The 13,497-nt window shown below is 39.7% G+C and overlaps 1 protein-coding gene across 1 annotated transcript in view; it reads right to left on the reverse strand.

Annotated features, from left to right (window-relative positions):
* WIF1 (Wnt inhibitory factor 1) overlaps positions 1-13,497 on the reverse strand; it is a 128,708-nt gene that overhangs the window by 44,777 nt on the left and 70,434 nt on the right. Inside the window, exon 3 of the mRNA XM_068130939.2 lies at positions 6,516-6,624. Coding sequence (XP_067987040.1) covers positions 6,516-6,624 — 109 coding nt within the window. The remainder of the gene's footprint in view (positions 1-6,515; positions 6,625-13,497) is intronic.

The following is a 13,497-nucleotide window of genomic DNA, read 5'->3' on the forward strand; positions in this document are numbered from 1 at the left end:
TGTCTACAAACTCCTCAGAAAACAGGACACCAACACCATTCACGCCCTCCGGGCACCCTTGCCACACAAACTTGTATTTCTGTCCCTGCCTACCCTTCACCATTCTCACACCACTTCCCTTCCATCTCGTCTCTTGCACACAACATATGTCCACTCTTCTTCTGACCAATACTTCCACCACTTCTCCTGATCTCCCTGTCATTGTCCCCACATTCCATGTCCCAAACCTCAGAAACCGATCTCCACTTCGGGCTGCACCCTGCCCATATGTACTTGTGATGGTCATGGTTCTCTTTTTGAGGCAATGTTTTTATGGCCGGATGCCCTTCCTGACGCCAACCCTCTTAGTCGTCTCTTACGACACGCAGGGATACGGTGTACCTATTCTGACCAGGGTACACACTGGGAAACGTTTAAAACATGTAAATTCTGGGGGGGGGGCGTCAGCATCACGGCTGCGGTTTAAACATATTCCAACAATTTCCAAACAGAACGATGAAAAAACAATCCGGGAAAAGTCTCCAAGCGAGAACGTGGATTTGAGAAAGAAGGAGCAGAGGCAGAAGAAAAGGAGATACAGGGGGCGGGGCACAAGCCGAGACGAGGAGGAGAGCGAACAAGCACGTGTCCGGGAGGAGAGAAAGAATCAATATATAATTATTTGTCTAGGGAGGTGAGGTGAGGGGGAGAAAACAAAATAAAAGAAACAAGCAATACAGCGAAGGAAATAACCCAAACCGACAAAACACCGACGGGGGGAGGGAAGCCCCAAGTCACCAGGCCGCGCACGAGGTACGACTCAGAAAACGATTAACTACACACAAGTTTGCACGAACCACAAACCAACACCAACTAGAAACACACAATAACACGTACACAGCAAAATAACCAGTGGAAATTTGACAAAGACAAGAATGGGAAAACACTCAAACTTCGATGCCGTGGAGAGCTCGAAGCACGTGCACACACATGCACACACACATACATAAACACATACACACATAAACATACACACACACACACACACACACACACACACACACAATATATACGTATATATATGTATATTTATATAAACACATACATATACCTACACATGTACATATAAACACGCCTATACAAACACACATTCATAGATATATTATGTACTTGTAAGTACTTGAAAAAGCTATTTTATATTTGAAGTTGTAATAATAAGTTAAATTGATAGAGAAAATCAGATGATTCTCAGTTGCATAAGTATTCAAACCGTTTGCCCAATTAATCCTAAATCACTTCAGGAGCAAATTATTATTTGTTTGAAAGGTTAAAATATAAGTGTAAAAGGTTTCACCTGTATCAGTGGTTTAACTTAAAAATTAAACTCCCCACTTGTCTAAGGAGTTTTAAAGTGAAATTCACTTGGTCAACCAACAGGGAAAACATGAAGACCAAGGAGCTCTCCAAATAAGTCAGACATAAAGTGGTGGAGAAGCACCATTCAGGAGAGGGTTATAAGAAGATTTCAAAGTCACTCATTATCCCTTTGAGTACGGTGAAATCCATCATTAAGAAGTGGAAGACATATCATACCACCTAGACTCTACCCAGATCAGGTCGCTCGCCCATCCAAACTCGGCAGCCGGGCAAGCGGGAAACTGGTTCGGTGCAAGCAGGAAACATAAAATGCACTGTAACGCCAACAATGACGTTGAAAGATCTGCAAGGCTCTATGTCTGAGATTGGGGTCTGTGTTTATCCATCAACAATATCCCATGCCGTAGCAAAGCTGTTCTCTATGGACAGGTGGCACGAAAGAAGCCATTACTAAAAAAGACGCATCTAAAAGCTCATATAGAGTTTGCAAAAAAGCAACTTTACCTCCGTCACCGAAGGTGAATGGAGGTTATGTTTTCACCCCTGTCTGTTTGGTTGCAGATGGATTCGGAAGAAATTTGGTGGAGAGGTTGGGTATGTGACAAGAACGAAATCATTAAATTTTGGTGAAGATCCGGATCCGGATCTGCATCCGAGAATTTAAAAATGATTCTTCACCATTGAGAGATAGGGCAAAAAAAAAGATATATAGCGTATCTCAAAAAGTTGTGGACAGATTCAGATGAAACTTGGTGGACAGAAATGATGTGTGACCAGGACGAATCAATTTGACTTTGGTGAAGATCCGAATATGGATCCGGATATGATAATAATTTAATCTTCTCAAGTGATTCTTCACCATTAAGTGATAGGGCTAACAATGATATGTAGCATGATATTTCAAAAAGTTGTGGATGACGTGACAAAACTTGGTGAATGAGTTGGGTAAGTGACAAGAACAAGCCGATTTGATTTTGGTTCATATTGGATCCAGATCTGATATATCAGTGGGATACAAACCGTAAACTGTTCAGCCTGGCGAAGATATGCTCTCTATCGAGTGCCGTGCTAGTAATGATACTGCAGGCATGTGGAGAAATTGAACTTTTTGGTCTAAATTCAAAGCGTTATGTCTGGTGCAAGCCTAACACTACACATCGCCAAGTCAACACCATCCCGACTATCAAGCATAGTAGTGACAACATCATGTTATGGATCTGCTTTTCATCAGCAGGGACTGGCAAGCTTGTCAGGATAGAAGGGACAATGGACAGTGCAAAGTACAGGAGAATCCTTGATGAAAACCTGATCGAGTCGGCCATGAATCTGAAACTGGGTCGGAGATTCAATTTTCAGCAGGACAATGATCTGAAGCAGAAAGCTTAAGGCACACTGGAGTGGCTGAATAAAAGTGGCTGGAGTGGAAAATAAATGTTCTTGATTCGCCCAGTCAAAGTCCTGACTTGAACCCAATTGAACATTTGTGGTGAGACGTGAAGATTGCAGTCCATTGACGATCCCCATCAAACGTGGCAAAACATTTTTTTTTTTCGGCAGAGAAAATTTCACGTGATGAATGGGCCAAAATTTCGCTATCTTACTGTGCAAAGCTGGTAGACACCAACCAAAAAGACTCATCACAGTCACTGCTGTGAAAGATGCTTCCACCAAGTACTGACCTAGGTGGCTGAATAACCTTTTGACCTAACTTTTTGCAACCAGTGAATTTTGATTTGTACATGTTTTTTGCAGGTATTCCTGACATGTAACCTCCTTCAACTATAAGTTTTCAGTTAGGAATGAAAAGGTTCATTTGGAAAAGTTGTTTCTACATAATTCATAATTCATCTAAATGTGACATTATTGGTAGGGGGTGAATACTTTTGCAGGCCAAGGCATTTGTCTTTACTTGACTCTACAGTCTCGTACAAAGGTAATTTAAGCTTATGCTTTCACCTAACTGTAATTAAGGTGAAGGAAACCGAGCTGTGTCCATAAATATAGGGTGTCATGAAGTCCTTGTGTAACTTTGAACTTTTATAACTTTTGATGTGCGCATGATAGAAACAAACTTAAATGGTGCATGAAAGCATAATCCATCAAGTTTTGTTGTTAATGTTGTTATTGCTGTTGTTGAATCCACAATTCCCCTGGATTTCTTGCCATTTTCTCATGAGCAACTTTTACATCAGTGTAAAAGCAAAGTCAACCACCGCAATTACCGCATTTAGGGGACAGAAAAATCTCAGGAAGTCTTTCAACATTAAACAGACTCACCATCAATCAGTCTGGTGTTCTCTTAGGAAGTCACACATCATTGCTCCTTTTTTGGTGGGAGAAGCAACAGTCATTGGTGATCGTTACTTCAAAATGTTGTAGAATTTATTTATCCCTGAAATAAGACAATTAAATATTTTACCTATCATCTTGTAACGGTAAGAGGAGGCTCCCAGCCATGATGCTTCGAATGTGTGATGGTTCTTGAATGATGTCTTCCCAGACAAGTGGATAGGTGGACGTGGACCATTTGCTTGGCCACCTCATTCGCCTGACCTGTCCCCATTGGACTACATTTTATGGAGGTATGTAAATCTGTTGTTTACTCATCAAAAGCACATTATTTGGATGAACTTAGGGCTACGATGACAAATGCAATTCATGGAATTACTTTACAGCAACTGGAGAACATTTTCAACAATTTGGGGAAAATCAGATTGAATGATATACAGTATTACGAAAAATGGTGGTTATTTTGAAGCCGAAAATTTTGAATTGTATTGAGTAAAAACCTTATGAATTATGCTTTCATGTACCATTTATAGTTTGTTTATATGAATACAGAAGCAAACTCTCAGGAGGCAAGGCTGCTGCTGGTGGACTGCCGGTGGATTATGTACAGTCGTGGCCAAAAATAATGGCACCCTTGCACTTTTTTTCAAATAATGCACCATTTCTTCCAGAAAATTGTTGAAATTAAAAAAATCTTTCAGTGTCCACATTTGTATTCCTTTGGTTTACAGTGGAACAAAACAAAAAAAGCAGAAAAGATTACTAAATCTTAACTTATTCCACACAGAAATCCTAAAATGGCCTGGCCAATATTATTGGCACCTTTTAGAAGATGTTAGAAATAATTAGATTCCAAGCAGGTGATTCTCCTTTACTTTGGAATTGAACTCACCTGTGGTGAGTTGCAGGTGCCTGCAATATAAAAATCACTCATTCAACCAGTTTGAATAGAGAAAAGGAGTCATTCTGCTGTTTTGTGTCACTGTGTGTACCACAATGAGCACGGAGAAGAGAAAGAAAACCAGAGAATTGTCTGAGGAGGTCAGACACAAGATTGTAGCCAAGCACGGACAATCTCAAGGCGACAAGTCCATCTCCAGAGACCTTGATGTTCCTGTGTCCACCATATGCAATGTTATCAGGAAGTGTAAGGCCCATGGCACTGTAGCCAACCTCCCTGGACGTGGCCGCAAGAGAAAACTTGATCGAAGATTCCAGCGAAGGATTGTTCAAATGATGGAGAAAGCACCTCAACCAATTGCCAAACAGATTCAAGCTGACCTTCAGACACAAGGTATGACAGTTTCAACTCGCACCATCCGTCGCCAACTCAATGAAAGGGGTTTCTATGGTAGGAGACCCAGGGGGACCCCACTACTGAGAAAGCCCAAATGGAGTTTGCCAAAACACACCTGAACAAGCCAAAATCCTTCTGCGAGTATGTTCTGTGGACAGATAATACCAAATTTGAGCTTTTTGGTAAAGCACATCATCTCTATGTTTACAGTAAACAAAATGAAGCCTTCAAAGAAAAGAACACCTTCCCTACAGTCAAACATGGAGGAGGTTCAGTGATGTTTTGGGGTTGCTGTGCTGCCTCTGGCACTGGGTGCATTGAATGTGTGCATGGCATCATGAAATGAGGAGATTACCAAGGCATTTTGGAGCGCAATGTTCAACCCTGTGTCAGAAATCTGGGTCTGTCGAAGGTCATGGGTCTTGCAGCAGGACAATGACCCCAAACACACTTCAAAAAGCACCCTGGATGGTTCAAGACAAAACGCTGGACTGTTCTGAAGTAGCCAGCAATGAGTCCAGATCTAAATCCCTTTGAACACCTGTGGGGAGATCTGAAAACAGCAGTTGGGAGAAGGCACCCTTCAAATTTGGGAGAACTGGAGCAGTTTGCACAAGAAGAGTGGGACGAACTGCCAGTGGAGAGGTGAAGGAAGCTCATTCATGGCTATAGAAAGTGCTGGACTGCAATTATTTTGTCCAAAGGCTGTGCTACCAAATATTAAGTCTAGGGTGTCAATAATTTTGTCAATGCCATTTCTTTTTATTTTCTGATTTAAAAGAATATATTAAGCTCTGAATCAAAAACAAAGGTTCTGTAATATTAACAGTGAATTAAAGAATTGTGGAGACCAAATACTTTTGTGAATTTCAACTTATTTTTAGAGAAAATTGTGAGGTATTTGAAAAAAGTGCAAGGGTGCCAATATTTTTGGCCATGACTGTACATCAAAAGTTATGAAAGTCAAAAGTTGTACAATAGCAGCCCATGGCAAATGTTGATATGTAATGTTCAGAAAAATAAATTCACTGCTCGCACAACAACACTGACATTTGTACCATAAGGAGTCGTAGCTAAAGTCAGTACATTGACTGCAATGGCAAGTTTACAAAACAATGTTAATAGGTTATGTTTCGGGCGGCTTGCATCGTATCCTTGTTTATGGTGTATTAACAACAATGTTAAAGTGTGGAGGATTCCATAGATTCCCAAACATAACCCTTCACATTACCCAAGCACAATTTAAACTAACCCCATGGTTAAGACAAGGGATGACCATACATAGAATATTGGCCGTACATAGAATGCTCACTGTTTTATCACCAGTGAGATTGTTTTAAAAGCTGCAGCAAAACCAGAGGGCTGCAGCAAAAAAGGTATTTCTATCATGCAGAATGTCACTGTAATTGTATCAATGTTTTCTGCGTCAAAGGGAAGAGTTGGAAACACTTGCGTGGCCATAGCCAAAACTTCCCTGAAAGGGTGGTGAATTAGGTTTAAAAGATGCTGTGCATAGAAACAGAGTAAGCTGTGATGATGTCAAGTGCCTTAGGACAGAGCATGCTGTGGTTACCTGAGCGCTCTGCCGGAATCGATCCCAGAGGTGGCACGTTGATTGTGGGATGTCCCATGATGTCCTCATCTAAAGACCGCAGCAGTTGGAATTCGTAGAAAAATTCTCCCTTCAACAAAACATTTATCAAAGCTAAAGTTCACTGGTTAATAATAATAGCAATATGAGTTCACTTACAAGGCACTTCAATACAGGATGCCATAAGGTCCATCAAACCTGAACTATGATTGCCAACCTATGGTTCTTTGATCATGCTCTATCCGTTTTAATTGCTGAGCATCAAGCAGGGAAGCAACACGTACCATTGTTAGTCTTTGGTCTGGTGCGGTCTGAGTTTGAAACGCCAACTTCCTAAACTCGTAGCAGACACTCTATATAATATTATGCCACTGAATCTGTTAACAACTGATCAGGTTAACAAAAATGATCCCATCAGATGAAAGCTCCTGACAAAAACAACTGGTCACATACATCAGAGTGTGGATCTCAGTACAATAATATTGATTGAATTCGTTTTCATATTGCATTTTGGTGTCCGACACTAGCAGACTTTAGAGTTTACACACTTCCCAAAAGAATGAGGGAACAACTTCGTTATTTGAACGTTACAGTTAAGACAAACATTTCTCATTAAGCTCTCTCTGTCCACCTCGTGAAAGGGTACAAGTCCCTTCACCGGAGTTCTGACATACTGTCACAGAAAAAATACTTAAGAAAGGTATCGACCTTTTTGTGCTATCCACACCGCTGAGATTTGACCACTTAGCTGATTTAAGCAGGAAGTGTATTAAGCATAACAAGCAAGCACTAGAAATATACGAGAATTCTTAATCAATTGGCTAATACCTAAAGCAGCAGTGTTTCATCTGAAGCTGTAACATTTTGAAAATTAATAACAAAATCAATTAAATGAAAAAAATTAATTAATTAATTTATTTGTTGATTAATCAATAAATCAAAATTATCCTTTACAGCTAAATCACTTGGTCAATGTCATGTCCAAATATTAGCTTCTGAGCTCAAAAGGTGCCTGAGATATTGCCCAGATGAGAAAGAAAATAAATAAATACTTAATAAATCGATAACAATTGAGTAATTAATCAATTAATTGGTTAATCAAAAAATAAAAAAACACCATTTAATCTCATACAAGAAACACATGAGGCAAATTATATGAAATAAATGGATATGTCTATATACGAGAGCTGATCGTGATCTCTGATGTACCACGCTCTGCTAGAGAGCATAGGTACTGCTGAAGCAATTTCATGCCAGGTGTTGTACTGCGTGGTTTTCCATTGCCTTCCCAGCAATAGATATGGCAGGAATTTGGAATTTGTTTGGGGTGCTGGCGATAGCTCGCCTACTCTTCGCGAAGGATGCATGGAGATCTTTAAAGCCCACCAATGAATGCTGGCAGACGGGCCATCCAGTTTAACATCCATCTTTATCCGAAGGACGTAACATACATTGATGAATCACCCTGCCTGTGAAACACCGGAAAGACAGATTATACCTGGGTCAGGATTCAAACCCAGGCTAGACAGCTTTGATGCGAGTATTGCCTCTTGGGCATAGGCTGTCTTGCCAGCCATTCTCCCCCACTATAATGCTGTGTTGCATACAAAACCCAATGCCTGCAACCTGTTATTTGAGTCTTTGGAGTGGGAACTTTTGCACCACCCACCATATTGACCAGATTTAGGTCCATGTGGCATCCACTTATTCCACAAAATGAAAAACAAGCATCAGGAAAGATGTTTTACATTCACTGAAGATGTTAATGTACATACATCCACTGCATGATGAACACTTCACAAGAAAAGCTTATTTCAATGCACCATACTTGGATCAAAGAGTTGGTTGACTGCTGTACAAAGTGCATCAACGGAGATGGACATCATGTACAGTCATGTGCCATGTGCCATGTACAGTCATAAGGTCTGATTTTTTTTTTTTTGTATACAGGATCGAGGCTCGTGAAAGAGCTAACATTTATTACACAAAAAAAATCAAACAGTCACGTGAAAAAATAAGTACACCACATGTAAAGTTTTGACTTTTTCAACATATTTCAACATACAGCTATTTGATCTTCATTTCAACAATATTGATAGATAAAGGTGATATAATATAACAAATATCATGAAACATTTACATTTTGTAGTCCTTGTATAATTTAAATAAACATAAATGCAAATTTCGCATGTGGAAAAAGTAAGCACACCCTTGGCTCTAATAGGTGGTATTGCCCACTTTGGCAGAAACAACCTCAAGTAGGCGTTTCTTATAACTGTCTACCAGTCTCTGACATCGACTGGGGGAAATTTTTGCCCACTCCTCCATGCAGAATTCTTTCAGCTGTGCGATGTTGGAGGGGTTTCTTGCATGCACAGCTCGTTTCAAATCCCCCCACGACATCTCGATGGGATTTAGATCCGGGCTTTGACTTGGCCATTCCAGAACCCTCCATTGCTTTCTTTTCAGCCATTCCTTGGTGGATTTACTGGTATGTTTAGGGTCATTGTCATGTTGCAAGGTCCACCTTCGGTTGAGCTTCAACTCTCCGACAGATGGCCTCACATTATCCTCAAGCACCCTCTGGTACAATGAAGAATTCATAGTGGATTCTATGATGGTGAGCTGCGCAGGCCCTGATGCAGCAAAGCTGCCCCAAACCATAATATTTCCACCACCATGCTTTACAGTTGGTATCAGGTTCTTGTGGTCAAATGCTGTCTTTGGTTTTCGCCAAACATGTCTTCTGGTACTGTGGCCAAATAGCTCTACCTTTGACTCATCTGTCCAGAGCACATTGTTCCAGAAGTGCTGGTCTTTGCCGAGGTGTTCATTGGCAAACTTTAGTCTTGCCCTGATGTTCTTTCTGGACAGCAAAGGTTTCCTCCTGGCACACCTCCCATGTAGATCAAATTTGTGCAGCCTCTTTCTAATGGTAGACTCGTGCACTTTGACATCAACAGTGGCAAGAGCTACCTGTAGGTCCCGTGATGACATTCTGGGGTTCTTAGAGACTTCTTTCAGCATCTTGAGGTCTGCTCTCGGGCTGAACTTGCTGGGGCGGCCTGGCCTGAACAAGTTGGCAGTTGTTTGGAATCTTCTCCACTTGTAGATGATCTTCCGGACAGTCGAATGATTGATTTCAAATTGTTTGAAGATTAAAAAAAATCCCTTCCCAGACTCGCAGGCATCTATAACCTTCTTTCTGAAGGCCTCAGAGAGCTCTTTTGATCTAGGCATGGTGATGCCGCACACTTCAACAACAAAGAGCAAACCAAACGAAATGTCTGAGGTTTAAATAAGACAGGTTCCTCCAAGATCCTCTCTGACGATGTTCTAATCATTTGCACCTGAGCTGGTGCACCTGATTCTAATTTTTGGTATTTGAAGTAGTGATAAATGTAGGGGTGTACTTACTTTTTCCACATGCAAAATTTGCATTTATGTTTATTTAAATTATACAATGGACTACAAAATGTAAATGTTTCATGATATTTGTTATATTATATCACCTTTATCTATCAATATTGTTGAAATGAAGATCAAATAGCTGTATGTTGAAATATGTTGAAAAAGTCACAACTTTACATGGGGTGTACTTACTTTTTCACATGACTGTATGATAAGGGGAGCGGTAGACAAGATGGGGAGAGAAGGGGAAGCACAAACTCATTTGAGAGCAGGGACATCGGGAGATCTGTGGGAGGGAGAGGGCTTGGGGGTACTATGTTGATAGTGGTACTATGTGTGCTAGTAGGAGGGGTGACTGAACAGTTAAGATGACCCTTGTGTTACAGGATACTGTCATATCATCCCTCAACCAGGGAAGAAATTTAGAACTGGGCTTGAATTATTTACCAGGGAACATATTTAGAATGGTCCTTGAATTTTTGTTTTATTTACACTTTACCATCTTGCTTATGACAAACCACCCTCAATTATTTATTTATATACACATTAAAATCATGGCTACCGACATAACACCTTTTATCGATTCTACAACCTGCATACCACTTTGAAATATTTATTTATATATAATTTTGGCCCTTCTTGAAAAACTTCAGCCAAAAGTTTTCCCCAGCTGACCCCACAAGAAGATGGTCAAAATTTGGTGCTGTTAAATAAGTGGTAGTAATTGCAATAAGATTCATAGACTTCACTTCAATTCAAAATAGCATTTATTTTCCACAAAATAATATGACATCAAACTTACAATAATTGTTTGCATTGAGTGGACTAGGACGTGCCCGTACGTGGGTGCCCGTTCCTTGCCAAAAAAAAAAAAAAAAATGTCTTCGCCCATGCATGCATGGGCGTGCCCATGGGCCCATGGGCGTGCCCGTAAGTGCGTGATGTGACCGTACAATGAATGTATCGTCCCGACGCCGCAGCTCGGATGGCGCTGCAGTTAATCGGGCCTGTATCGGCAGAGTTATTATAAACGTGTACTACAATCGATCGTACCTTACAGCGTCTGCTCGCCACGTTCAGCATCAGTACGTCGTCACTATGACTATCCGTAAGTCCGGAAGTGACGTCCTCATTTGACTGTCCGGAAGGTCGCATATCGCAGTTACGATGAATCGCAAATTAGTTTTAATTAGTTTTAAAACATAGTTTAACGCCAACATAGTTTGCCAACGTGAAATAAATGAATACGCTCTCAAATGTGCCGTCCGAGGCAGAGTCTGTTCGGCACGTTCGGCACACGTGATAGCTCGCTGCTCTCTGATTGGTTGAATCGTTTTTTGGACATAGCTCGGTAACTACTTCTCCGATTAATATGAAACCTTGAAAAGGCACATCCTCAGGTCCCCAGCAATATACCTGGCAAGTTTAAAGTATATCGGACCCGTGGTTGTCGAGAAACAGCGGTCACAGACACACAGACATACACACAGACAAACACACACACACACAGAGATTACTGGAATTATAGATAGACTAGGGCATGCCCGTACTATATATATATCTAAAATTATATCCCCCCCCTCTATTTACATGAAATGGTTTGGTCCATTCGCAAAGCCAAAGCGAACGGCTTGCGAGTACGGTGACAATCCCCCCCCTCTATTTACATGAAATGGTTTGGTCCATTCGCAAAGCCAAAGCGAACGGCTTGCGAGTACGGCGACAATCCCCCCCCTCTATTTACATGAAATGGTTTGGTCCAAAGCGAACGGCTTGCGGAGTTTGGTAAAGAAATCGCCATAGCTCGGTAACTACTTCTCCGATTAATATGAAACCTTGAAAAGGCACATCCTCGGGTCCCCAGCAATATACCTGGCAAGTTTAAAGTATATCGGACCCGTGGTTGTCGAGAAACAGCGGTCACAGACACACAGACAAACACACAGACAAACACACACACACACACAGATTACTGGAATTATAGATAGATGGCGTCATCCAAGAAAGCACAAAGCTTGTGGTGGGAACGCAATTATATATACAAAAGGAATATTCATGGGAATCACACAATAAACACAAGATGCGTGGAACGCTGGCATTAGATAACACAAAACAATCCATGGTCGATGTACAAAAAAAACAAAAAACCTTCAACATAACATGGCATATGTATGAGTGACACATGTGGGCAATGTGTAAAACGAGAAATACCTGCCACCTATTGTGTCAAATAAACTATTCAGAAAAAAATTAATATTTAAACTACTTTTAAAACTATTCAATGAGGGTGCGTTTATTATTTCAAAGGAAATGTTGTTCAATATCAGTGGACCTGAAAACGAATGCTATGCCAAAAAGAAAGTGTTATATATTTTGGAAAATGTAACAGGGTTGAGGATCTCGTGTCATATTGATGATATCAATTCATTTACATCCATTTAAAATCAAAGGGTTTACAAAAATAACTTGGCATATGTTTGTTAAGACATTGGTACATGAAAAAAAACCCATTAAATAATTGGTCTGCGTTAGTTATGGGTGATACACAAGATATAAACGAATTTTATTTTGTAATACAGAAAGCTCTCTCCAACTTGACTGGAAGGTACTTTCCCACACAAAGTTGCAATAAAAGAGATATGGTACAACTAGTGTGCACTATAGCATACACATAACTTCATTTTGATGTATTCCAATATATAAATTACATAAATGGTTTTTGCAACCTTTTTTCTACTTCAGAAATGTGAACTTTCCAAGATATTTTGGAATCAACATACAGTAGACGCCAATAAACTTTGCCTTTTCAACCCTTGGGATTTCTTCATTAATCAAGCATATTTTATCATCTTCGATATCAATACAATTGATTTGATTACCAAGCAAATAGAAACTGTATTTTTTGGAATTTACTAACAGCCTATTAACCTGAAAACATTTAATCTTAAAATTACCATTTAAAAAATTTCAGAGAGAATTGAAATTGGTATCGCAATAAAAAATACCAGTGTCATCATCATACAAGATTTAAAAAACAATAAATCAGACACTTTATGAATATCATTTATGTATCGAATGAAAAGCAGGGTTTCCAAAAAGGTGTACTCCACTTGCTATTCTCCTATTTCGAGATGTAGACAATTTGTATTTTGTACACTGCGAGTAGTCATTGAAATAACTAGCGAACCAGTCAAAGGTAACCTCATGAATGCTGTAATGTTGTAATTTAGATAATATAATATTATGGTTAATTGTGTCAAATGCCTTTGACAGGTTGACAAAAATATATGAATAAATGAATGAATGCCTTATTTTTGAAGGTGTCCATAACTTTATTTATAAGGTCAAATAAAGCCATGGATATAAAATAATTAGCATGACATTAAACAGATTTTTAGAAAAAATATCATTTATATCAAAAAATTAAAAAAAACCCTTCTAAATACAATATTTTTTTTATTTATAAGATCAAATAAAGCCATGGATATAGAATAATTAGCATGAAATCCAAACTGATTTTGAGAAAAAATATGATTTTATCAAGAAATTTAAT

The sequence above is a fragment of the Myxine glutinosa genome, chromosome 11 (genome assembly GCF_964187855.1).
Source record: "Myxine glutinosa chromosome 11, kmMyxGlut1.1, whole genome shotgun sequence".
In the NCBI taxonomy this organism is placed as follows: domain Eukaryota; kingdom Metazoa; phylum Chordata; class Myxini; order Myxiniformes; family Myxinidae; genus Myxine; species Myxine glutinosa.